This window comes from Petaurus breviceps, unplaced genomic scaffold (genome assembly GCF_028583685.1).
Source record: "Petaurus breviceps papuanus isolate PSGF00001 unplaced genomic scaffold, PetGlider_PUasm1.0 90740, whole genome shotgun sequence".
NCBI classification, from domain to species: Eukaryota; Metazoa; Chordata; class Mammalia; order Diprotodontia; family Petauridae; genus Petaurus; species Petaurus breviceps.
The window spans coordinates 2,684,236-2,711,379 of NW_027187330.1; the positions used below are offsets into that span (position 1 = coordinate 2,684,236).

Consider the following 27,144-nt stretch of genomic DNA (forward strand, 5'->3'; position numbering starts at 1 on the left):
AGGGACAGAGACAGGGAAAAGAGGAGAAAGAAGGAGAGATGAAAAAGGAGAGTGAGGATGAAAGGAAGGGAGAAGGGAAAAGGAGAGAGAGAGAGACGGAGAGAGAGAGACAGAGAGAGAGACAGAGAGGGAGAGAGAGAAAGAGAGAGAGGAGAGAGGGGAGAGAGAGAGAGGGAGAGAGAGAGAAAGAAAGAGAGAGAGGAGAGAGGGGAGAGACAGAGAGGGAAAGAGAAAGAAAGAGAGGAAAGAGAGAGAGAGGGGAGAGAGAGAGAGAGAGAGAGGGGGAGAGAGAGAGAGAGAGAGGGAGGGAGAAAAAGGAGAGAGAGAGAGAGAGAGAGAGAATGGGGACAGGGCTCTTCTGAGAATCCTCTAGTCAAGGGATAGACTCATCTGTCCTTATGAACCTCACATTTCCCTTTACAAAAAAGAAAAAAAGCCCAGTTACAGGCACTGTGGCCACACAATGGTTTGGAATTGTTCTGTTTTCATCGTAGCAAAATTTTCAAACTGGGAGGGAGGAAATGCTTTCAAAATAATGTGCTCCCCTTCATGATTCTGAATTTCCCAGGATTTAGAACTGAGAGGGACCTGGATGTCCCCTTTCCTAGCAGATCCCTACAAAGGAGTCCTTTCCGTAGAAAGCTAAGGGCAGTGTTTATCATGATACCTACTCATCCTTGCCCCCTGCACGTAGAAATTCCTTTCCTGGACTGACTCAGATATTTGTTCCTTCTCTGTGGCCCTGTGATGGAGCCTCAGAGAGGGCCTGAGGCCTGGTTGTTTCTCTCTGATCATTATCTAAACTGAAGCTGTCAATGGGTTTGGGAGAGCAGCCAGGCCTTATCCTCTGTGTGATGGGAGTAAGTGTGGAAGGGATTGTTAGCATCTTCTAATAGGGAAGAATCGGGATCTAGAGGGGCCTTAAACATTATCTTATCTGAATTCTTCATTTTTTTATAGATGTAGGGAAGTTCCCTGATATATTTTAATTTTATTTAAAAATTTTTAATGATGCCTTCTGTTTTTATATCATGTGAATTAGATTCATTTCCAAAAATATAATAACTCTCCCTACTGCCTGTACCCAGCAAATCTTCTCTTATTATTAGTAGCAATAATAATAATAATAGCAACTAGAATTTATATAGCACTTAGTGCTATTACATATGTGATTTCATTCCCTTGTAACAAAGATAGAGAAGAAAAAGGTGGTTCAGCAAAGCAATTCAACACACAGATGATGGCTGATGGCAGATTCCATAGTCTACTGTTTCTTGCTTCTACAGTGAAAGGAAGGAAATGTATTTTCTTAAGTCTGGGTCCAAGCTTCAACTCTTTCCCCTTTCATTTTAAAGATGAGGAAGCTGATGGGCAAATGTCTTGCCCAAGATTACACCGGCAGGAAGTAGCAGAGTGGAGATTGAACCCAGGTCTTGTCCCAAAGCCATTTCATCATTGCTGTTGTTAATTTTTTCTGTCATGCCTGGCTCTTTGTGACTCCATTTGATTTGGGTCTTTTTTTGGTCAGGGATACTGGAGGAGTTTGCCATTTCCTTTTCCAGCTCATTTGACAGATGAGGAAACAGAGGTAATCAGGGTTAAGTGACTTGCCTAGGGTCACACAGCTACTAAGTATCTAAGGTTAGATTTGAACTTCAGATGAATCTTCTTGACTCTAGGCTTGGCACTCTATCCGCTGTGCCTCCTAGCTGCCCATTATACCATGATGCTATTTCAGGGCCCTACCACGGTGTTTCAAAGGAAGGGAGGGAGGAAGGGGTGGGGGGAGACCCCGACCTTCTTACCCGGAAGCGGACCTTCCCATGAGTGCTCATCTGCAGATACAGGCGGTGGGGGCCATTCCAATTGCCATAGACGATATCCACCTTGCCATCCCTGTTGAAGTCAGCCAGAGCTATCCCACGCCCATGTTGCTGTGGGTCATCCACACCTGGAATGTTGGAGGGAAGGTGAGCAGAGATTTCTACTGGGCAGCACCCAGGACTCCTTGTTGTGCAGAGACTCAGGCATAAGATTATTTTTTCATATTTATTCATTTTTTTACTTTGTTTTACAGTATAGATTATCAGACCAATCATTCTTTTTGGATTAGAAGGGCTCTTAATGATTATCTACCCCAATCCCATTATTTCATAGGTGCAGAACTAGAGTACAGACAAGTTAGGTCTTCAGATCTCTATGCCTACCATAGCACCTGGCACGTAGCACATACTTAATAAATGTTGACTGATTGACTAATGTTATATAGCTAGGAAGTAGCTCAGGCTGAATTCGAACCCACATCTTCGATGTATAGGAATTCACATGATTAGGCCAAGGGCCAGCTGTCCTAGTTGACAGATGGAGCTCGTCTAGCAGGAAGGACCAGACTTCTTAGCAAGACCATTACAAGCACATATTTCCTAAATAAGTTTTCGTACAGCTGAGTAGACCAGGGCTGCCAGCCTCTAAAACGGAAACCTTCCAGACTCTTGTGAGATCGGAGTGGTTGTTTCCTCACTCCTTGGGATTTAAGGTGTTTTGGGGACAATGAAAGGTAGGGTGGGATAGGAAAAGGATAACGGGACTTTGGTGTCTGGAAATCGGAGCTAAAGGGCCCCAGGGCAGAAGTTAGGTGAGTCCAGGGAATCCTGAAAGCAACAGACCATTTTCTTTGTTCTGTTCAAGGGGAGGCCTTGAAACTTAACTAGAGATATTTAAGGAAGCACATAGGGCAGGTAAGGCCAGCTAGGGAATGATGCTAAAACTGCCTTCACCTAGGCTGGGGGTGACCACCCCACAGTAGGATCTACCACCAGCCTTCTACATGAAAGGTAAGGAAATCAATATTCCCTCTGGACCATGTGCAGCATGACTGGGGTCTATTGTAGTCTAGAAAAATCACTGTCCTCTATCCAACAATCTATGCCCTGGCGTACCCCTTTTCCTCCTGCCCTGCCCTTTCCTGAAATTCCCCATATTGGGATTTCCTATTTCAGTTTCCATTTTATAAACTTGATTGGTGACATCAAAGGTGAGAAAACAGCCAGGCTTGACAGAATAGGTCCCCTGTGCCTCTGCACAAAGCACCTGCACCATCCTGATCGGGAAGGTGTCCTGATGAATGGAGTGAGGATGGACTCTGGAGTCTCCACAAGGATTTGATGTAGTTATGTACCAAGTACTCTGTCAAGGTCATCGTGGGCTCCCTCTCTCCTTTTGTTCTGAGTTGAACATGTCCAAGGCCACCAGACAGCATCCCTGCTGTATTCCTTCCCTGAGCTTATCAGTCCCACTTTGGAGCGGTTGGTTCTAGCCTCTGCATAGGGGGCTGGTGGGGCTGTCCTAGCCTGGAAGGGTCAGCCCATACCGGGGAGAGGCAGGCAATCTCACCACACTTCCCTTCTTGCTCTTGTTTCCCTTATGTGCTCCTCAGCTATCTCCAGTTAAGTAACAAGGCCTTCCCTTGAATGTGCCAGATAAAATGGATTATTATTTTCAGTATTGACTGGGCTCCACAGATTCTTCCATGAAATGTTTTTAAAACTGAAATAGACCCCAACCATTTAGCAGTGGACCACAACAAGGTCTGAGTAGTCAAACACCTAGAAAAGCTATAGTTCATACTTTTCACAGGAAGGGGCAAGTTTGGGGGAGACAAGGACGCAGAGGCAGACCTGGAAGCTGTTGATTTGGAAGGTAATGGGGGTCGAATTCAACAGCTTCCAGGATTAATATGCCATTAATTTTCCACTGAAACTTTCCAGCCCCAAGTGTCCGTGGCCTTCTGTGTTGGCCCATTTCTCTCCAATCTACGAGGCACCTTGACAAGGAGACGGTTCCTTTTCACAGGAATAATAGGTGCCAGAGCTGCATTTCACTGCAGCATCTGTTTGGGTGATGAATGCCCTCTTGACATGTCTTGTTAAACCCTACAATCATTCCGACTTTCAATTATGGGACTAACACCTCTCCTCTCTCCTCCCTGCCTGATACCTACTCCCTGTTCCAACTTCTTCACTCACCTCTGCTTCCTTCTCTTTAGCACCTTATCAGATACTCAAGTGTTTTATTTTATTTTGTTTGTTTGGTTTGGTTTTTTAAAGTTTTATGATTTCTCAGTGATGAGAAAAATTAGCTGCCAGAGAAGAGTCAAAAATGGAACTCAGCAATGAGAAAGGTAGGCTTCTGGTGGGAATCAGGGAGCTCACCTTTGCTCTTAGGTTTGTTCAAGACCCATGAATAAAGGAGGGTGGGGGCGAGGGTCAGGGTATCAGCTGGGTCCTAATCAGGTTGGGTTTCTGCCAAGGAGTTTCAAGCAGAGAGTACTGAAGTCAGTAGCTCTGTGAGAGATTTTCCTGGCTTTAGGGTGTTGACTTGGGCTGCCTGCTCTAATTTCATTATCTAAGGCCAAAGGTCTTCCTATATGACCTGTCTTCAAAAAGGAGGTGAACCTGAATACCAGGCTGCTAGACCTTCCTTCATAGGAACTCTATAGGAAGAGGCATTCTTTGAGTGAACCAGGTTTAGGGAAAGCAATGGGGAGGGTGATTCATCAGTCAATAAGCACTTTTTATGTGCCTTCCGTGTCCCAGGAACCCTATGGATCCAAGTATCAAGAATGACTCAGTCCCTGCTTAGGAGGAGAATACATTCTAATAGGGGAGACAAGAACATACATAAGTGAATAAGGACTAAAGTATATGAGACTAAATATAGAGAATAAATATAAATAAATATAAAGTGGTTAACAAGGCGGGTTGGGAGGAGGATGGCACTTGAAGTTGGATGGAATCAGAAAAGGCTACTTAAAGAAAAGCAGAGACAGGGTGGGAGAGGAATGGAGGGTTGGATTAGATGGGAAGACTGGTTTGAAAGGTGTGTGGGAGGAGCTAAGGGAGAGGTGACAGGGGAGGTGGTGACCAGGACCCAGAAGAACCTATAGAACTCCAAGAAGGCATGGGGATCATGCCCACATATGAGCTTTAGGAGTGCAGAGCCTTTGTCTCATCTAACGTTCAGTGTCTTTACTGTGGGATGCACACAGTAGGTATAAAATGTATGCTCAGTGAATGGAACTGAACCACTGAAAACTGGATGGTGAATCTAAGAAGTTTCTGAGAAAGAGCTGAATCATGGAGGACACTAGTGAATGTTGGCCGGGGACCCGTAGCCTGGCGATATGGGGCCGAATAGATTGTGCTCACCGGTACTGGCGGCCACATCAATGAAGGTGCCGTCCCCCTGGTTGTGGAAGAGGAAGTTGGGTCCATTCTCGTTATCACAGAAAATGTCGGAGGCGCTGCTGCTGAGGATGGGCCCCACGCTGACTCCTCGGCCCCCTAAAAAGAGAGCAGAGTGTTCAAACTCTGGTGAAACAGAGGGGAGGGGCCATGTATGGAGGAAACTTCCACCGCCCCAGCTCAGACCTGTATCATCAGTGCAACAGTCTTAGAAACTGCTCTTCCTGACTCTGGTCTAGGCCCTCTGTCCAATCCATCCTCTACATAGTGGTCAAATACATAGCAATCCCTAAAGAATAGTTTTGATTACGCCTCTCCCTTCCTCCAGAAGCTTCAGAGTCTCCCTGTTGTCTCTGGGAAATAATACAGAACTTCACTGTTGGCCATTGAAAGCCCTTCACAATCTGGCCCCGACCTGCCTTTCCATATTGATTTCACATCAGTTCCTCTCATACATTCAATATTCCTACCATAAAAAGGACTGCCTGATGCTCTCCATGTAAGATGTCCCTCTACACTCTCCTTGACTTTGCACATGAGATCCCTCTTCTTGGAAAGGCTCTCTCTCCACACTCTGTCTGTTGGAATTTCTCTATTTCCAAAAAGCTAAGTTGGAGTGCCATACCTTGTCTACGCAGGCATCTTCTCTTTCCACCTCCACTCCCCCAGTGCAAGAGCTCTCTTGCCACCCAGAACCCACTCCTCCTAATCACTTTGTCTGTGTGTATATGTTATATATATATATATATGTAACATGTGTGTATGTATATATAATTATATATTTCTATATATCCACACTGTTTTCCTCCAGAAGAACATAAGGGCAAGAAGGGTTTCTCTTTTGTATTTTTCTCCTGCACCTAGCACAGCAGCCTGGCTCACTTTGTGCCTCCAGAACAACTTAGCACAGTGCCTGTCAAAGTGCTTGGCATAGTGCCTTTTGATTAATCAGTTGATAGAGAAATGCTTAGATAAATGCTTAAAAGCACCTGTTGACTCAAGGAGAGTAAGGTGTATTAACATTCCATTAGGAAGCCCACCCACATCATGGCATCAGGGAGATGGAAGAAAGCTTCTAGACTCTTGACAGCTCTCTTGTAGAGGCTGCATGGTTCACAGGAAATAGCTCTGCCTCTAGAGTTAGAGGACTTGTGTTCAAATCCTACCTTTCACTCTTGCTACCTGTGTGACCTTGGAATCTCCCTGGGTCTCAGTTTCCTCATTTATAAAATGAGGGGATTGAATGAGATAGTCTTTGAGGTCTCTTATAGGTCTAAGAATTTAAAAGACCCAGCTAAGAGATTTTCTCTAACTGATTATTTTCCCGAAGTCTCGGTGGAAAATGCCCAAGAAGGGACATTAGTAGAAATTAATGCATGTGTGAATGTTTCCTCTCCCTGATCACCATAACACTTCTAAATCAGTGCTGAATGGGGGATACCTAAACCTAAGGCCCTAGAGAATAAGAACAAAACCATTTAATCCCTCCTCTCTGGGCCTGTCTTCTCACCTGTAAAAGGAAGTTTACAGGGGTGGCTAGGTGGTGCAGTGAATAGAGCACTGGCCCTGGAGTCAGGAGGACCTGAGTTCAAATCTGGCCTCAGACACTTGACACAATTACTAGCCCTGTGACTTTGGGCAAGTCACTTAACCCCAATTGCCCTCCAAAAAGAAGAAGGAGAAGAAGGAGGAGAAGGAGAAGAAAAGTTGTTTACAGGCACTAAGGTATTTTCCTGAAAAACCCATGTCCTTTGGGGGAATTTGTGTAGGGCTTACATCCTGCTCTGCCCCTATAGAGTTGGGTGAATTTGGGCAGGTAACAGAATCGTGAAGACGTGGAAGATAATTTAACCCAAGAGTGTTAAACTCTTGGTACTCATGAACTCTTTTATTTTTTTTTTAAAGCAATCGGGGTTAAGTAACTTGCTCAAGGTTACACGGCCAGGTGTTTCTGGGTGGGTGCTAAGTGTCTGAGCCCGGGATTCGATCCCCAGGTCATCCCGACACTGGAGCTGGTGCTCTTACTAGCTATGCTACCTGGCCGCCCCTCATGAACTCTTTTAAACATATTTTTGATAACTATATTCAACATAATTGGGTTTTTTGTAATTCTATTTATTTTATTTTGTGCATTTAAAAATATTCTTCTGAGAAAAGGTCCATAGGCTTCACCAGATTGCCACAGGAATGAATCCGTGACCCAAAAAAGGTTAAGAATCTCTAATTTAATCCATGTATTTCTCCACACAGGGTTGAATTGAAACCATCCTAGATGTGAAAAATAATGTAATATGAAAATAGAAAAGTGACTTGGCAAACTGTTCAAATGAATACAAGCCAAGAGTGCTCCCCCAACCCTGTCCCCATCAATTCAGGGGAGCACCACAAGTGTGATTGGGAGATGGGAAGAGAAGGTGAGTAGTCCAACCCAGAACAGACCTGGGATGCTTTGTCTTTACCATTCAAGGGTCTGATTGCATTATAAACCAGAGCTCAGGGCACCTGCTGATGTGGGAGTGACAGATCACATCTCATCCCCTCCAGATGGGGAAACAACTTGCCTGAGGTCACTTTGCTAATTTGAGATGGAGACACTCCCAGTTCCAGATGTCTGGGAAGACATCCCTGGAGGAAAAACCAATCACATACTTCGTCTTTAAAAATAGCACTTATGTGGGCTACCCACATGGATGAGGGTGTCAGGGTCACCTGGGACTGCAGGGCATAATGCACTCATAACAGGCTCTTCATTAGCATTCTAGACCCTGTGCCTTTTGATTTCTTAACAATAATCTAATTAAACCTTTAAGGATGGACAAAGCAACACAGAAGTTCATACTGCTCTCATGGAGTGCCTTTAATAGGTAAGCACCAATTTCCCAATCACAGAGAATGTAGTGTAGAGTATGGCAAACACAAAGGTTCTAGGCTTTACTTTTCTAGACCAACAGCAAAGGATGCTAGTGCTGGTGCCAGAGCTCGGCCTCCTCCTCCAGAAATGGTAAGTGCTGAAGGGTCTTCTTCCTTGCCCAGGCCAAGAGGAGACAGTGCTTAGCTCAGACCCAATGCCTGGATATCAGTGGTGAAACCTCAGTCTAGAGGTGATGCCCCTCTGAAATGCTGGTACTGCCCAGGGACTAACTGCCGAGAAAATCCATTATTTCCCCTGGTGTTGGCATCTTCCAATTTCCCCTCTGCCTCTAGCCCCAAACTGTGACACATTCTCTTCATTTTCTGCGAAGCAGGCTATTTCCCTTTTGGACAAATTTCTAAATCTTTCTAATTAACTAATTGGGTTGGGTTGAAGCCTTGCACCATTTGTAACCTGTAATTACTAGAAATTGCCATGGTAACCACACTACTAATTAGTGACAATTTATTGCCATGGCAACAGGACCATAACAGAGATGTTCCCCACACCGCCTCCTTGGCAAGTTCACAACTCCAGCCGGGAGCAGGTGAGCGCCACATCTATGGTGCTGCCCTCTCGGCATCTGCATCAGCCTGGGCTGCAGTAGAGACTGCACAGTGAACAACTGGATCTCTGTGGCCCCTTTTCTGTCATCTCAGCATGAATTTCCATGTTTGCCGGTATTAATATTTGAGTTCCCTTCAAGCTAGTATCTACCAGTCTGGGGTACATCCTTAAAGTTTTACTTCCTGCTTAGTCATTGGCAAGGAGCTCTAATTCAGCCAAAATCTTTAACCAGAACTTTTCTTCATTTTCCTTCCTTCACATCTAGCTACACCCCTCCCCAGCAACAGCCACGGGTCCCTGGAGTTTAATAAGTCCATGAATGACAGATCCATAGCAAGTTATTAAAGGAATGTTGATCTGTTGGAGGGGGGAAAGGGTATATCTCTAACTTTTGAGAATGGCTGGACTTCTCTTAACCTTTTCAGCATCATGGACCCTTCTGGCAGGCTGGGGAAGCTCATAGACCTCTTTTCAGAGTTATCTTTTTATATGCATAAAGTAAAATACATAGGATTACAAAGGAAACCAATGATATTGAAATACAGTTAAAAAAACCACATTAAAAAAAAAAATTCACTGACTCCAGGATAAGAACTGCTGGAGATGATCCCAAAGACCCCTCCTAGCTTTAAAGTTCTATATTCTAAGGCTCCTCTCAGTTCTCATTAGAGCTTCATGTTAAAAAAAAACATTCTTGTAGGGGTGGCCAGGTGGCTAAGTGAGTAAGAGCACCGGCCCCAGAGTCAGGATGACCTGGGATCGAATCCGGGCTCAGATACTTAGCACCACACCCAGAAATAACTGGCCGTGTAACCTTGAGCAAGTTACTTAACCCCAATTGCTTATTAAAAAAAACATTCTTGTTTTCTAGGAGTCATCAGACAACTGTCAGGATCTCCCATAGAAGACACCATTATCATCTTTGTTAGTTCTCTTGGACAAATGAATTCTATACATCTATGGCCTCTTTGCCTCAGTTTCCTCATCTGTAAAATGAGCTGGAGAAGGAGATGGCAAATGACTGGTATCTTAGCCAAGAAAAACCTCAAACAGGGTCATGAAGAGTTGGACAGGACTGAAATGACTGAACAAGAACCACATGGCCTGTTGTGTAAAGTAATGCTTTTGAATTCATCCTAAAACTGCCTCCTTCAAGCTTCAAAAGGAGCCTATTCTGGTCTGAAGCCCCCCTGCCTGGGCCGTGTCTGCTGGGGTGGGGCTTGGCATCAGGGTTACTGTGGTTAGAGATATTGGGGCAGTAGCACAGGTAATTGCCAATGCCCTTGCCTTGCCCACCCTTCTGCTATATTTCTAGCACCATCAGTCCAAAGGCTAAACAGCATTGTGATTTTCTCAGGAATTTGAGGTTTTGCTGCTTATTCAACCTCACAATGCATGGGGGAGGGGTTCATTCCTCATCAGGTATACTTTGCCCAGTTCTGTGGGATCCATTGTAAGAGGGATGTCAACACGATGGGTTTCATTGAGTGAAGGGGAGAGCTCTTGATGATGTGCCATATGAGGATCGGATAAAGGAACAGGGGGCATTTAGAGGAGAAGAGAAGATGAGACATGGTGGGGGAGGGGGAAGGGGAAATGATGTCTGTCTTCAATTTCCCTATCTGGAAAATGAGGGAATGAGATTACATGATCTATCTAAGGACCCTTCCAACTCTAAATGTATGATCCTGTGGAATATCTGAAGGGCTCATTCCAGATGGTACAAGGAATATTAGGCTTATTTATGTGGCTCTGAAAGGAAAGGCAGTATATGTTATAGAATGATCTCTGAACTTGGAACACAAAAGGCTTGGGTCCACTGTCGGGTGTGTGCTGTACGAGTGTGAGTGACTCACTTTGGAACCCTATGGGCCTTGGACTCCTTTATAAAATGAAAGGATTGCAAGAGCATAGATTTGGAGCTACAAGGGGCCTCAGAGGTTAACGAGTCCACAGCCATCACTTTACACATAAGGAAACTGAGGCACAGAGGTATGCCTCAGTGACTTGCCCTGCGTGGGGTATAGGATTCAAACTCAGACCTACCTGACTCCACATCCAGCACTCTATTTACTCCATAGACAAGATGATGTCAAAAGTTCTTTCTGTCTCTAACACTCCTCTATTCTAGTCTGTAAAACTAGGGCTGACTGGGTGGAGATTACAGGAAGACAAGAGTTCAGCTTAAAGCAGGAAAAAGTCTTTGACCATTAGACCATCCAACCAAGGACAGGAATATCAGGTAAAATAGTGAGTTTACTGTCACTGCAAGTTTTTCAAGGATGTTGTAGGAAGAATTGATGCCCTAGCATAAGAGGTAGAGAAGGTAACCTCTAAGGTCCTTTTCAATATTATGAGTCAATGATTCTCAGATAACAGAGAGCATCTAATATACTTCCATTCTGGTAAGACAGATGCAACCCAATCCAAGAGCAGGTAATTCATTCTAAACAAAGGATTGAGGGGGTAAGAAGAGGGAAGTGTCTGGGACAACTTTGGGAATCTAAACTCCAACCCTTGGATGGGAGGGGAGAGTTGGAAAGGAAGGAGGTTAGATTATAAGGGAATGCCAAGGGTTCGATGGAAAATGCAGCAAGCATTGGGCTTCATTTTTTCTCTCATTTCAGGCTGCTCTCCAGCCATCCATACCATGACCCAGAAACCTCTTTATCCAGGAAAATCACTGCAGCCCTGGAATTCCCACCTTGGAAGTACCTTCAGCCCCCATGATCCCTCCTCTTATTAGATGACTTCTACCAGAACCTCCATTTAGACAGGGTGCTTAGGTCAGCCTTGTCTGCATTTCTCACCATGTGGTGTTCTCTGCTTCTCAGAGATAGCCCATGCCTTTTCCCCTCTTTGCCACTTTTATGGCTTTCTTTCCCCATCCAAATGTAAGCTCTGCAGGGACTTTCTTTTTGTTTGTCTTTATATTCCCAGCATTTATTTCGCACAATACTTGGCACATAGTAAATGTTTATTGACTGACCTATAGGAACCTTCAAAAGGAATTTAGCAGGATAAGAGTATTTGGAAGTACTGATCTGGGAGTATCCAGACCTCGATCCCATTTGAGAACCCTGGGACTGTTAGGAGAAGCCTTTTGTCTAGGAAATTTGGTCTTCTGGGATTAACAAATTGGGTCCCCAGAGGAAAAAAAAGACCTTGAAAGAGTCCAAGACTGGAGACTTAAGAGGGCCTATAAGAAATCATGAAAGAAGTTCATGGTATTGGGAAAAACTGGGGAAGGGAGAGTAGAAGTACTAAGAAGACAGCAAAGGGACTAACAATCAGCCTCTCCGATGCATCTTAGCTTTCCCAAGGCAGAAAATGGCAGGCTGGAGCTACGGTATCTGTGTCCCCCTCTGTTCCCATCCTCGAGGCTGGGTAGAGGGTGGAGATGTCTATATGGCAAAGATATTCCCTTTGATTATAGCCCTGGGAGGTAAAACAACTGCCTAGGAGAAAAAATGTTACCTATCATTCCCATCCATCCTCTCTCTGCAGCATGACAGTGAGGGAAAAGGGAAGTGAACATTACATATTTATCACTTTTCCTTAGTCAATGCAATGATTCTTAAACCTGCATGCAAGAAGACAGACTACCTCGAAGGACCTTGTGAGTCATTACCTGAGCAACCCTGGGCAAGAGACATAACCTCTCTGGGTCTCAATTTCCTCATCTGTAAAATGAAGAGGGTAGAAGACCCCTAAAGTCCTTTTCCAGCTCTGAAGCTAATGGTACTATAATTATACAGCTGCCTGTGGTGGGGAGGGTAAGAGGAGGGAAGGAAGGGTTAAGGGGAATTTGGGAACCGCCCCTTATGGCAGACCTGGCTGCCCACGTACTGAAGGAGATGAGACTCGCCCCTGTACCAAGGATATTCCCAACTCCTGGTCCTGGTGCCCCTGTCCTTGGCCACCCCTCTGGAGTGACAGGGATAACAGCAGCAGGGAGGCCTCAGCTGGGCTATGTGCATCTCCGTCTCTTCCAATAATGACTTCCTATAAATCAGATCTGCCCTCTCCTTTGTTCAGCCCCGCTCCCAGCCAGCGGCAAAACTCCCCACCCAACATCATAAATCCACTTTCATTCTCTTTCTAAATTTCTTTTAAGGTTCCTTTAATCACCACCTTCCATCCAGGGCAGATGCTCCCTAAATGGTCTGAGCCGAACAGAAGGAGGATTTGGGGGTGGTTAGAGGGAGAAGTTTGGTCAAGGAAGACCAAAACGAGAAAGGCTGAGTCTGGTTGGAGGAGGAGAGGGAAAGCTATTGGCTCCGGGAGTAGGCAGTGGCTGGGAGCAGGGTCCCCAGGGGCTCTCCTGTGGCTGGGGAGTCTGGGGCTCCCATTTCTCATCCGTGCCTGGCAGCTATCTCCTGGCCTTCCAGATAGGTAAGGGGCAAAGTGTCTCTAATATCCTTCCTAGCAAATCACCTCTGGGCTCTCTCAGCTATGGGACGAACGTTCCCTCCCCAGGGCACGCAACTCCCTTGAGAATTGGCTAGATGGCCACTAGATGGCACTGTGTGCCAACAGTGTGGCCACAGACAGCACTGACAGTCTGGAGAGGCTTCTGCCCCACCCCCACCCCAGTTATGCTTTGACAGAGGGGTGATCAGTGATCCCCAAAGGGCTGAATGCCCTCAATCAGATTGTTTAAGTCAAGCAAGACCCTGACAGACTCCTCAGGGACTCCACAATGTCCTCCATCTACCTCTCCATCACCTGAGGGTCAGGGAGACATTTCATTTTCAGATGTGGGAGGCAGGGAAGGCAACCGGCCACATATTCTTCATTGAGCCTTCGGTTCCCTCCTGTGCAGGATCGGGCATATTCCATGTGTGCTCTGGGGACACTGGGTCTCTCTACCCCTATAGGAACTCATGGCCTGCTTCTTTCCAAGTCATCCAGCTCAGGGGAATTATCAAAGCATGAATGGTACCATCTTTAACTCCTTGGGGCTTACAGCACAGTCCTAAAGAAAGAAACACAAGCCCCATGGAACATTTTCTACCTCCGTTTTCCATTCTTGGGGTCTGTAGGGGGGAGCTATTTGCTGTAGCCAGATGTTTTAAAGTATTCCATCTAGACTTTACTCACATCCTAATGGCCAAGGTACCCTTAAAATCCACACCCGTGGTACACCAGCGCCTGCCAGAAATCCCTGCCTTTTAAGGGAAATAGGTGCCATCTTCCAACTGAAAGGAAGGTGGGATGTAGCCCTCACCCATCATCTCCCCTTCTCAATGGCCTAGAGATAGTTGGGAAAGGTCATAGGGGAGAGCTGTTGAGGAGGGCAATGATGGCTTTGGGGAATATGGACAGGGAGAAGGAAAATTCTTGAGGCCATACAAGGTTCTTTACAGACAGATGATTTTGAGGAATTATGAGGCAGCTGTAACATGTACTGTGGGCACCTCCAGCTGCCCTCTCTTCTTTCTAAGCCTTTCTGAAGCTGGGTAGGCACTCCCCTCAGACCTGGGGCATCCATGCCAGTACAGTCCTCATTGTAATGACCCTCTGTGTCCCTGAATCCAACTCTAGGCTCTCTTGCAGATCTATTTCAGCCCTCCCTGAACTTGTAGGTTCTCATGATTCCTAATGTTCCAAGCCTCTTAAAATCAATACCAGCCCAGTCGGTTCAAATCTATCCAAGGGGGCTTGTCCTATTTTTTTCTGATCCTCTTCTTGCTTAAGTACCCCAATCTTCTTAATTAGAAGGGAACTGTGGCATCACTGGAAGGTTTCTAATCTGAGAGACCTAGTTTTTTAAGTCCCAACTCTGCTAATAACTAGCTGGGACCCCCTATTTTCTACCCCCTAGTAAATAATTTTAACTCTCTGGACTTTAGTTTCCTTCTCTGCAATATCAGAATATTGGACTGGATGATCTCCAAGGTCCTTTCCAGTTCTCAGAGTCAGGAATCCTTATTCTTTTAACAGAGCCCTTCTCACAATCCAGCCCCAGCCCCTGGCAGTCTCATCATTTTCCAGGATCTCACGCCATCCTTGCAGATCAAGTCACTTAAATGGCCGAGCTAGGCCTGTGCTCAGAACTGGGAGCTATTCAGAAAAATTGACTGCTCAGTGTTGGGCTGATGCTTCTGCATGTTTGTGGAGGGTTGTTGGTTTTTTTTTCCCCTTCTCGGGAAAATATGGTTTATTACTGACACAGCCTTCCTGCAGAGCTTCCCCACGTGGATCTCTGGGCATGCTCACGGTGCTTTAGATTTGCAAAGTCCTTTATCTGCTAGTCATTTGTTAGCAAGTTTGTCCTCGAAAACTTTGTCAGCTCAGTTGGAATTAATCTTCTCTCTTTTACTGAGGTAGAAACATGGATAATGAAGACATAACCACCACCTTGGGAAGCAGTAATATCTCTTTCCCTAGGAAAGCTTTAGAAACACGACAGACACCCAGATGCCTAGAGGCAGGGGGGGAAAGTCTTTAGATGATATTTCCAAGTTCTAGGCTCTGGGGAATTCGATTTAGTAAGTTTGTAATTTTCCATGATTGTGAAGGGCCAGTGATTTCATCACTGCTTGAACTCCCTTCACTTACAGCCACCCAACTGATAAGCATTTATTAAGCGTCTGCTGTGTGTCCAGATAGGGGTGGGGATATGAGGACAGAGGGGAAAACAGGGCCTCCCCTCAGGAAGCTTACCTTCTGATGGGGGAGATAACATGGACATATCTGCATATATACAAAGTAATTTTTTGTGGAGGAGGCATTAGCAGATGGGAGCATCAGGAAGGACACTAGGGTATCTAAAAGATAGAAGTAAGGAGGGATTTCATTCCAGGTATAGGGGACAGCCAGTACCAAATCACAGAGACAGGAGATGGTGTTAGTACCACCACCAGTATCATCATTATCATGTGTAGGGCTTTAAGATTCACAAAATCCTCTACAAATGATATTTCATTTGATCCTCACAACAACCCTATAAAATATGTAGCAATATCATCTTTATTTTACAGATGAGGAAACTGAGACTAAAAGACATTGACTAGACTCACAGCCAAAATCTGAGGCTAGGCTTGAACCCAAACTTTTCTGACTCCAAGTCCAGTGCTATGTCCATTGAGACCAGATTAAAATGTGATAGGATGGGGCAGCTAGGTGGCACAGTGAGTAAGAGCACCGGCCCCAGAGTTGGGAGGACCCAGGATCGGTTCTGGCCTCCCATACTTAACACCCACACAAAATAACTGGCTGTGTAACCTTGGGCAAGTTATTTAACCCCAATTGCTTTTAAAAAAAATGTAATAGGACATGTTTAACAGAATGAATGAAAATACAATACAACATAGATAATGTCAATTTGTGCTTTTCTAAGTCAATCTGCAGCCTGCAGGAATACATTTCTACTTCAGTTTAACACCATTGGCTATTTCTCAGGGATCACTTATGAAGAACAGTAAGATGGTCATTTTTGCTGAGGTAAATGAAGGGGAGAAAGTAAAATAAGTAGGTTGGGGTCCAATTGTAGGCTTTCATTGATAAATAGAAGAAATTACATTTGATCCTAGAGCTAATAGGGAACCACTGAAGTTTATTGAGCAGGAGAGTGACACAGTCAACTTGTGCTTTAGGAAAATTATTTTTGTGCTTGAGTGGAAGATGGATTAAAGAAGGGAGGGACCAGATAGGGAGACCTAGCAGGAAGCCAGTTCACGAACTACCTATAACCTATAGTCTCAGCCAACTGCCTGCATCTCAGACAAATGGAATGACTTGCCCATGGTCCCATTATCTAGGGAGTGTGAGAGGCAGGATCCAAACCCAGCTTCCAGAATCCAAGTCCCATGCTCTATCCCTTATGCCATCCTGAAATGTGTAACTGGCAGTATTCCTAATGAAAATTCTGTTTTCAAAGGCTAGATTGATTCTAGTTTGGCTGAAGTTAGTGTAATGAATTGTCTGGAATTGTGGCCTATTAGGTAACCCATTCTTATCTGGACTACATTCCAGACTTTTTCTACCATGCCCCAGAAATCTCTTTATCCTTGAAACCTACTGCAAGTCTGGAATTCACACACTGGAAGTACCAACCATCCCTGCAGCCTTGCCCTCTGACTGGATGGCTCTTTCCAGAATCTCCATTAAGGAGGGCACCTAGACCATTCATATATCATTCCTCCCCAGGGTGGACTCTGAACTCTATCATCCCCACTCCCCCAGTCACTTTCCTTTTGTGTGTTATATTCCCTCATTAGAATGTAAGGTGCTTAAAGGCAGGCATTGTCTTCCCAGCACTTAGCATTGCCACTGGCACATAGGGAGCCATTAATAAATGGTTGATGACTTACTGCCAGATTACAACCTAGGCAGAGACCTGCCATCAGTCAACCAATGGCAAGTAGCAGGGGTTTAGTCAGCAACCATGCTGAATAAGAAAAAGGCCTCCCTCCTTAACAAAAAAATCTCACTTGTCAGCAAACATGCCTAGCAGGCTCACTATCTACCAAAACGTTGGGGTGTTTACCTTAGGGGGAAAAGTAGAGATTTGAAATGAAAACATAATTCTTTGAACCCAGTTATCCGAGAGACGGCTCAGCTGAAACTCAGGGATTTAGCACTCAATTCCTGGTCTCTTATGTGTAAATAAATAACTTCATCTACTGTTTGGCCATAACAGATGTTTTAAACCATAGCTTTTGTGATGTGTTGGTTTTCTCCTACAAAACCTATTTACCCATTGTTTGAAATTCATCTAGGGTCCCAAGAGAAAGGAATCTAGGAAGAATTGCACCTGAACTTCCCCTGATGGTCACACTGGACAAGCTGACCTTATAGCCAATACTTGCTTGAGGCTCCCCAGGGCCTGCTAGGAATCCCTGTTCTTTGTGAGAAATACGTTGGAAATATCCTCTTAGGGTGAGAAAAGGGTTAAGCTGTTAACCTATGGCTCTCATCTATGGCCATCATTGTTGGCCATCATCATTCACCTTCTCATTTACATGGGATTGGAGATCCAAATCCATATTCTTCTTCCTCCTCAAGCCACAAGTCAGACTTTGTAGGGCTCAGCTTTATAGGAGTCGATTCCATGAATAATATCATCCTGATCAGTTATTACCATCATTCATATCATCATTTCAGAAAGGTGATTTCAACTCAGGTCTTCCTGATTCCAAGTACAACAATCTTGCCTACAATATCCCCTCTCCCTCCATTCATTCTCTCCTTGCCCCCCTCAGTGCCCCTACCTGTGTATTTGCTGACCCCGGCTTCAGAAGCCACATCACTGAGAGCCAGAATGCCCCTGGAGAGATCGCTGGCCTCTGGATCCATTTCAATGAGGGCATCCGGGCCCACATTGCCATTGGCGTAATTGGCTATGTAAATGGAATAGCGACCAGAGCCCTGCAATGGAAGAGAAGGGAGTGAGCAGGGCTTACAGTTTCCTTCCAAAGTCTATTTGTATCTTTCTCTAAAGAATCAGCTCTCCCTTATGCCATCATTGACTACGGACCTTTTACTAAGCTCTGCCCTTTTTCTCCCAGGCTCCCCTGAGAGATCATATCCACTCTCCATCTTCAACTTCTCTCTCTCTAAAAACTACTTCTACCGCTAAGCTCACTGCATCTGCCTAGCACCTAGCAGAGGCACAGCAGATGCTCAGGAAATATTCACGGATTGGCTGATCTATCAAAAGGAAAATAATAATTCAGGACAACTAATGTACTTTACATGCCTCTATATCTCTTCTACATCTTTTATTATGGCCTTATAGGACTGTGTGGGTGTATGAGGTATATATACACCCACCAACCCCTCCACCACCAACCAACTACATCTTTTACACCCTAATCTTTTAGACGAGTTTCTCCTGGGAAGCCGATCATGAGCCACTTTAAGGTGACTAATGGATGAAGCAGGGGAGGAGCGAAAGGGCCCATTTTCTTCTCTCAGCAACCCATATATAAGCTCTGGGAAAGCAGAGATTGTGTCTTTAATGTGTCATGCTCAGCGCCGTCCCTGCTTACAGGATTTACTGAAGATTTCTGCTCTTTTATACTCTCATGCCAATGACCACTGCTGCTATTCCTGATCCCTGCATGTAGATTAGATTTCTTCATTTGGGGAGAATTTTAATGGGAGTGGCTCTCCTTTCACATGGCCAAGTGCTCAATGAATATTTGACAACAGACAACTGAGTAAACTGGGTCAAAGTAGATAAAATATTGTTGCTACTGACTTCCCTCACCTCTCTGCGGGCATCAATCTCATAACAAATGTTTAATTAAGTCCCTGAAGAATGAATTGTATTGAGTTCCTCATGCCCAGAACACCCTGCCCCTTTTTGAAACATCTCTTGGTGATGTACAATATTTGATTATTATTTATCCCTGGCTCATTTCCTAAGGGAATTTGTAATCCAATAGATGTGAGGAATAACAAAGTTAATTAGTACATATCAATATAAGGGTAATACAAGAAGGGGCGTATGGAAATGAAACCATATATGAAGAAAGAGCAGTAGTCCTTGTATGGGACTTGTGCTCATACAGAAGCTGGACTGGGGTCCTCAACATCTGTGGAAACTAAGATGAACCATAGTCTGAGATGTCCAGAGAAAATTCTGGAGAGGGGTCAGTTGGGCCAAAAAGAGCGACCTCTTTTAGGAGCATCCCATGGTTGGACCTGGTCAATGCAAGTCCAGAACTTCGGGCTGCTGCATCAGAGGCTGTAAAGTAGTTCCAAGTATGAAATCCAACCCTTTATTGAGAAAAAGTCCTGAGTGGTCTATTTTTTTTTTCAAAAGAAGATGTTTCCCCACATGTTTGCTGGTCTTGGGAGGAACGACAGCAAAGGCCTAAAGTCATGACCTGGAGGAGGAAGGGGCTTCAACTTCTTACTCTGTTATGACCTTGGATTCCCCAGCCCTCTTTGACACTTAGCTCAAGTAAGTCTCCTACATGAGGTTCTTCCTGATACCCTAGCTGTGAGTGTTCTGCCTAAATTACCTTGTATTTCTTTTGTATATAATTTTTATTTATTCATGTGTGTGTATGTCCACCCCCTCCCCATTAGAATGTAAGTTCCTTGAGAACAGGAACTATTTCACTTTGTTTTTGTATTATCAAGGTCTAGTATAGTGTCTGGCACATAATAGGTGTTTAAAAATACTTGTTGAATTGTACACAGGAACAGTAACATTATGTGATGATTAACTGTGAATGACTTAGTTCTTTTCAGCAATACAATGATCCAAGACAATTACAGAGGACTCATGATGCAAAATACCATCCACATCCAGAGAAAGAATTGATGAAGTCTGAATGCACATTGAAGCACACTGTTTTCACTTTCTTTATTTTCTTTGTGGTTTTTTCCTTTTGGTCTATTTCTTCTTTCATAACATGACTAATATGGAAATATGTTTTACATGATTGCACATATGCAACCTATATAAAATTGCTTAGGAAAAGGGGAGGAGAGAGAGGGAGAAAAATTTGGAATCAAAAAATTTTTTAAATGAATATTAAAAATTATCTTTACATATAATTGGAAAAAATAAAATGCTATTAAAATACTTATTGAATTGAACTAATTCTAGATCTGACACAAACTAGCTATATGACCTTTGACATCAATTAACCTTTCCATTAACCATTTTCCAAATCATTTCCCAAAATTACTACCACTAATACTAGTGATACTAGAAGTACTAATAGTAACTGATACATACAGTGCTTTAAAGTTTGAAAAATCCTTTTCATATATGTATATTATATGTATATTATATGTATAAAATCTCATTTGAACTTCATCACAACCTTATGAAGTTTAACTATATATTATTGCCACTTCAGCGATGAGGAAATGGAGGGTCCTAGGGGTTCAATGACTTGCCTGTGGTCACACAGGTTAATAGCTGTCAGAGGCAGAATATTTATTTCTTAACAGACTGGTGCTGGGTCCCCCTCTCACCAGATATTCACCACTTCAAGACCAACACTCCATCTACTGCACCACACCATGCAGCCTTAAAAGGGATGCCATTAAGCCCTCCATACCTCACAGGGTCATTGTGAAGATAAAAATGGGACAGTGAATGTGAGTGTACTTTGAAAAGGGGAAAAACCATACAAGCATAAAGCACTATTAGCATTAATGATCAAGGATGGCTTTTGGCAGACAGTGAAAGGTGGATGAAATATAATGTGGCAGAGTTAGGGATAAGACTGTTCCAGATAGGAGGAATGATATGTTGGGGCTCGAAAATGGGTAAGAAAAGATGAGTCTTTGGCTATACAATGGGCACAAGTAAGGAACAAGTAAGGGAGGAGAAAGCCAGGTGGTAAAGCCTGTCTGTGATCAAGAGACTATTTGATGGCTTTGGAACTGCAAGGCCTGGGTTAAAATTTTAACTCCATCATTGATTATCTGTGTGTTTTGTTTGAGCAAATAATTTAACTTCTCTGAGACTCATAGGACCACAGGCTTAGAGTATGAAAGGGCCTCAAAGTCTGTCTAATCCAATTCCTTCACTTTACAGATAAGTACATTGAACTTGAGAGTTTAAGTAACACGTCCAGGATCATAGGGGGAAGGGTGTAATGAGTGGCAGAGCTGGAATGTGTATCTAGTTCTTTGGACTCCAAACCCAGAACTCTTCCCAATGCACCCATTTCTTCGCTTATAAAATGAAGTAGGGATTGGATCACATGATTGCTAAGGTCCCTTTGAGTTTTTGATCCTATGATCTGATTCAGATGAAAATAAGAGAGAGGATGGATGGCCAAAGGCTTTTGAGGAGGCACAGGACATGTAAAGTCAATGAAAGCATTTATTAAATGTCTATTATGTGCCATGCACCAAAGGGCTAGAGATACACAGAAAGGCAAAAGATAGCCCTTACTCTCCAGGAGCTCACAGTCTAACGTGGGAGACAATGTGCAGACAACTACATGCAAACAAGAGATAGACAGGATAAATGGTAGATAATCAACAGGGTGAAGGCACTAACATTAAGGGGAACAGAATAAGCTTCTTGTTTTTTGTTTTCTGACCTTTTAGTCATGTTTGACTCTTCCTGATGCCATTTGGGGTTTTCTTGGCAAAGACAGTGGAATGGTTTGCCATTTCCTTTTCCAGTTCATTTTACAGATGAGGAAACTGAGGTAAACAGGGGTAAGTGACTTGTCCAGGGTCACACAGCTAGTAGGTTTGCCAAATTTGAACTCAGGTTTTCCTGATTCCAGGCCTGCCAGTCTATCCACAGTGCCACCTAGCTGCCCACAAGCTTCTTAGAGAAGATGGGATTTTAGGAGGGACTTGAAGGAGGTCAGAGAAGCCGGGAGGTGGAGATGAGGAGGGAGGGTATTCCACATATGGGGGGCAGCTGTTCCTGGATGAGGAATAGCAATGAGGCCAGTGTTACTGGATCACCCAGTGTGAGCATGTGTGAAGAGTAAGGGGTAGGAAGACTGGAAAGGTAGGAGGTGACAGGTTAAGAAGAATTTTTGATATAAAACAGAGAATTTTATTTTGGATTCTGGATGTGATAGGACAAAACAAAGGGTCAAAATGAACAAAGTTAGGATTAACTTTGTGAAGATGTGTTGGGAGGCAGTATGGCGTATCAAAGGATCATGGCTCAAATTCCATCTCTGCTACTTATGACCTGTATGACCCCTAGGGACAGGGGATGGGGATAAGGAGGCACCAAACAGCATTCCTACTAAGGAGCAACATCAGTGGTGGGGAAGATAGCCGGGAAGGAAGATGATATTCATTCAGATGGGAGCAGTGTTGGAATCTAAAGGTCTGTTCAGTCATGCCCATGTGAGAGGGCCCATGGTACAGGGAGTACCAGGAAGATCAGGTTTCCCATCCAGCCTATGATATTTACTGTTTGTGTGACCATGGACAAGTCACTTAACCCTTTCTGCACTTGTTTTCTCATCTACCAAATGGGGATAATGATATCTGCAGCAACACTTTACAGGGTTGTTATGGAGCTCAAATGACATAATGCATATAAATCACTTGGGAAATCTTAAAGCATCCTATAATTGTCCGTCACTACCCCTGCTAGCCAGCAAGGGTGGCCCAGGCTCTCTTTATTGAAGGTTTTGTGTATATTGGCTTCCATTCCTACCTTCTCCTTCCATACCCAGATATTTTCCCTCTTTTCTTCTTCACTCCTCAGGTTTTGGGGGATTCTTTGCTGGACAGAGAAAGCAACCATTCTCTTAAGGGCATAGATGGGGTAGGAGAATGGGCTGGGGGAAAGGGAAGGAGAAAGCTTTTTTATCCTGCAAATTTGACAACCTTAAGGTGTGTGTGGAGGTCTGTGATCTGTGATTTGGAGGGAAGAGAGGCAGTGAACACTTTTGGCCAAGGACTGGTTATGCTAATGGTAATGCATTCTTGGTGATTTTTTTTTTAGCATTCTGACTGTGTCTGTTTCGTGCTTAAATTCATTTGTGTGCAGATAACCTTGTTAGGCCAGAAAACGTGTCTTTTTTTCTTGATTAACCTTTGCATACCACCAGAAAGCTCTCCCTAAAGTTCACCATCCTAGCCTAGCTGAAAAAACCTGGAAGAGACAGAAAGAGGGGCAAGGCCCAAAGCAGGAATCAGAACTGCATCCTTGGCTCTTGCCACACACTCTCTTCCTCCTCTCTCTCAGCTCCCTACAATTCTCCTCACGACTTGGAGCTGTGCTCCGGGGATGACTCCCCCCTCTCCCATCACCTTGTGCCAGGCAGGAGTCCAGGTGGCAAGGATTCAGGTCAGGTCTAAATGTGGCTTCACAGCCCAGCTTGGCTCCTCTTCCCAGCACCAGCTTGTTAAGAAATAAATATTTATACCTGGCACCTGCCTCTTCCTAGGGCCTGGAGGCCCCTACTGTGAAGTTTCACGCTGAATCCCCAATCCCCTCTGTGTAATTTTGATTGTGAAGCTGCCCCCTTCCAACAACCTTTCCCCTAGAGTGAGGGGTCCCTAGGGATAGCTCCCCTTGAATGTGTGAGCTGACCAGGCAGCAGCTGGGCCCCTGATTTAGTGATAACTGTTTATAAAGTAGAGGAGGGGGAAGCAGAGGAGTAGTTGACAGGAGGCATAAATCACCTCCACACTAAGAATCTACCAGCAGCAGCTCCTCGGAGGGGGCTCCAGCATGGTAATAGCAGGAACCTGAGTGGAGAGACCCTTGCTGTTTCCTCTTATTCCCAAGGTACATGGGTTCTGGGATCTCTACTTGCCAGTCCTTTCTAAATCACATCCAGCATTTACTGGACTCATCTGAGGGCACATAGAATAGGAAGGAAAGAAGAACATTTCCAGGGATGCTTGCTGGGGGGGGGGGAGGGGAGGATTGTGGTGGTGGGGGCGGCGCAGCATTTTCATCTCAACCTCTCCTTATTCTAATCTTCTCATCTTATTCCCTTAAGCTTTCACATTGTGTACATCAGTGTTTCTCCAACTCACCGTCCTGTCCACACAGGCCACAGAGCGGCCGGCAAAACGGCTGGCCACCCCACGGCGGACGTTGACCTCATCACTCAGGATGTCCTCCCAGCGACCATTCCGGAACTTGAACAGCTTGTCCGTGTAAGTGGCAACCCCTGGAAAGACAAGGGGAAAGGAGATGCAAAGCTGACGGCCAATCAGGAGGCATTGCCCAGCACCCTGGTCAGTGCTTGCCCATATAATGTCCATTGGAAATCTCCCTTCTCCCCTCCCCTAATATAAAGAGACATTTGGGATATGAGTGTATAGAATCTCTCACCATGAAGATACTAAAGAACAATCCAGACCCATATCTGTCAGAAGTAATTGTGCCAGAACTGAAAACTAACAGGATGCCTAACAGTTGGGGAATGCTTTAACAAATTATAGTACATGAATCTAATGGAATACTATTGTGCTGTAAGAAATGATGTAGGGTATAGTTTCAGAGAAACATGGGTAGACTTGTATGAACTCATGCAGAGTGAATTGAGCAGAACCAGGAAAACAATTTATGTAATAACAGCATTGTAAAACAAACAACTTTGAGGGCCTTGAAAAGTCAGATCAATGTACTGACCAGACATGATTCTCCAGAACTGGTGAGGATGCGTGCTACCTACCTCCCGACAGAGAGGAGATGGACACAGGGTGCAGAAGAACACGAAGATTTTTCAGAAATGGACAATGTGGGAATTTGTTTTGCTTGACTGGAATATTTTGACAAGGGTTTTCTTTTTCTTTTTCCAAATGAAGGAGGTGGAAGGGAGAAAAAAAATAATTTTTTTTTAAATTGAAAAACAATTAAGTAAGAAAGTGATTCTGTTTGGCTCTTCTATGATAATGACTCAAACCAAGGATTTACAACAGAATCAGGAGAAGAAAGGATAGTCAATGAAACCAGAATGTGAGGCCCTCAACACTGAGCAGAAACTGATCACCCCTATCACCTAGAGAACAGGAAGGCTGAAGATTCTTTTCAGTGGTACAATCTTTTTGAATAAAAAAATAAGGAGTTTGGGAAGGTTCCTGGCAGGAAGCAGACAGGAAGCATGATGTCTTGGAAAAAACAATTTAAAATCAGCAGGTCAATTTTCAAGGTTCAGCTCGGCTTTTTAATGTCTGAAAGAGTTTGGGCAAATCAAGTAACCACCCTGGATCTCAATTTCCACATCTATAAAATGGAGTTGAACCAAATGACCTTTATTGTCTATTATAATTCCCCAAATCCTATAATCTAGGGTGAAGATTTCCCTAAGGACAACCTCAAGGCCTCTTTCTCTTAGAATTGGAAATACTTTAATGGAAATCGGGAAGAATTCAGTTCAATTTATAGCATTTATTAAGCACTTACTATTTGTCAGAAATGGGGCTAGGGCTACAAAGACATGAATGGTTCAACAACCTGAGAAAAATATCTATTGATTTGCCCTAGTTCAGTTCTTCGCCTTTACCTTTCTATCTCACTTTTCTTCTTTTATTAAAACATCACTGAAATAAAAACAACTGATATTCCCACTTTTGGACTGGCGTGGGAAACCCTGGGAAGAAAAGACAATGAAGGGAATGGATGAATAAAAAAATTATTTATTAAGTGCTTCCTTTGTGCTAAGCACTGAGGATAGAAATAGAAAAAAGCAGACAGTCCCTGTTCTCAAAGGGCTTACACTCTAGTTGAGGGAGATAACATTAAAAAAGAAAGTTTAGCTCCAGGGTGGAAGGAAAGGCCCAGATATCTTCAGGATGCAGTAGTGGGTCTGATGGCAAGGCCAAGGGATCTTTAGGTTACAAAGCAGAACAAATTGTACAGCAGTCAGTGACTCAAAAGAACTGGGTTCTAGTCTTGGCTCTATGACTCATTTCTTTCTTCCTGTGCCATAAATGAACTCTAATATTCACTTTAGTCCTAACTTTCTCTGACTCAATTTTTAAGGTGACTGGCCCTGTGACACCCACTACTAAAGTCTATAATGATTTGGGAAGAGTCAAGAGTGGGTTGACTTCAGCCTAGTGCTCAGGATGATGATGGGAGAGTCTTCTCAAAGAGGAAGGAGCTTCTTGTTCTCTAAGGAATAATGATGAGCCATTAGAGATGCTATCAAGTGAGAGATTATCCAGTAAGGGTCAAGGGAAAATAAGACTGAGTAGTCATGGTTGCTGAGGGGTACTGAGACCATATCCCAAATGCCATATTTATATTAGGGGAGGAGGGAAGGGAGATTCCAGTGGACATCATATGGGTGGACATCACATGGGCCATATTTGTCAAGCTGATAACAACAGAGAGGTCTGCTGTCTTCCTGGAGCCTGTAATCAGGATGTGACAGGAAACCTCCCAAGACTTGTCAGACTGGATGACTACTACCCATGCATGGTGATTCACATGGGCATACATGTAACTGCCACAGGAAATGAAAGCACTGATAAGGGTTGTGAAATTTTTGACAAGAAATTGAAGGTCTTAAGTGTACGGGTTGTGTTCTCATGATTGTTAACAATTTGAAGGAAAAGGTTTAAAAAGAGAAAGGAAGATTAGGGATGCGAATAGCTCCTTTAAAAAGAGGGTTTCTGTTCTGAATTTTTGGACTACAACTTAAAATAGAAAAATGACAAGTTCCTGGTCAGGGATGGAATCCACCTAACAAGCTTTGGTAATCACATATTTGACTGGAGCTTTGCTAATCTACTAAAAAAAGGCTGTAGACTGAAAAGGAAGGGGGTGAGAGACAGTGAAAACTGTCTACAATTATCCATGAAGGTGAATACACAGAATGTAATAAAGTGAATTGGAGATTATAGCATGAGGAGGCAAATTTGAACATCCATCCATCCATCCATCCATCCATCCATCCATCCATCCATCCATCCATCCATCCATCCATCCATCCATCCATCTACCTACCTATCTATCTATCTATCTATCTATCTATCTATCTATCTATCTATCTA

The 27,144-nt window shown here is 44.0% G+C and overlaps 1 protein-coding gene across 3 annotated transcripts in view; it reads right to left on the reverse strand.

Moving 5' to 3' along the window:
* The window catches only part of CRTAC1 (cartilage acidic protein 1), a 184,510-nt gene that overhangs the window by 26,666 nt on the left and 130,700 nt on the right, over positions 1-27,144 (reverse strand). For all 3 annotated transcript variants that reach the window (XM_069067151.1, XM_069067153.1, XM_069067152.1), the window contains exons 4-7: positions 24,175-24,311; positions 17,940-18,096; positions 5,208-5,342; positions 1,806-1,951 (exon numbers count right to left, since the gene is read on the reverse strand). In XM_069067151.1, the coding sequence (XP_068923252.1) occupies positions 1,806-1,951; positions 5,208-5,342; positions 17,940-18,096; positions 24,175-24,311 (575 nt within the window). The remainder of the gene's footprint in view (positions 1-1,805; positions 1,952-5,207; positions 5,343-17,939; positions 18,097-24,174; positions 24,312-27,144) is intronic.